At 60.8% G+C, this 411-nt stretch overlaps 1 protein-coding gene across 1 annotated transcript in view; it reads right to left on the minus strand.

Annotated features, from left to right (window-relative positions):
- The window catches only part of TMPRSS9 (transmembrane protease, serine 9), a 15923-nt gene that overhangs the window by 9491 nt on the left and 6021 nt on the right, over window positions 1-411 (minus strand). The window contains exon 7 of the mRNA XM_009877724.1: window positions 22-193. Within this exon, the coding sequence (XP_009876026.1) occupies window positions 22-193 (172 nt within the window). The remainder of the gene's footprint in view (window positions 1-21; window positions 194-411) is intronic.

A 411-nucleotide genomic window follows, 5' to 3' on the forward strand; every position in this document is an offset into this window, starting at 1 on the left:
GCTAGCGTGACTAGAGCTTACTCAGTGAAGCAGTGAGCAGCAGACACCAGCCACTTCTCCGTGAGGATGGCAGCACCGCAGAAGTGCTCGTTGTTCTCTCGCAGGCTCACTTGCCACGGGAACTCCCCTCTGGATGCCTCTGAGCCCCCGACTATCCTGCTGGCAGTCTGCATGGCAGGACGGCTCCCACACTCTGAAAGGGAAGAGAGAGACGGTGATGGGGCTCCGGCCAGCGGCACCAGCAACGCATGCTCGGGCGCAGGTGGGAACAGCTGCTGCAGCTTCGCGCAGGCTCCCAGCACATGCTGAAGCATCGGAACATTGCTGCTGGAGAGAGCCCAGCGGAGGGCAACAAAGATGATCGGGGGACTGGAGCATCTCTCTAACGAGGAATGGTTGGGAGAGATGGGG

Source organism: Apaloderma vittatum, unplaced genomic scaffold (assembly GCF_000703405.1).
Source record: "Apaloderma vittatum isolate BGI_N311 unplaced genomic scaffold, ASM70340v1 scaffold20861, whole genome shotgun sequence".
Classification (NCBI taxonomy): Eukaryota; Metazoa; Chordata; class Aves; order Trogoniformes; family Trogonidae; genus Apaloderma; species Apaloderma vittatum.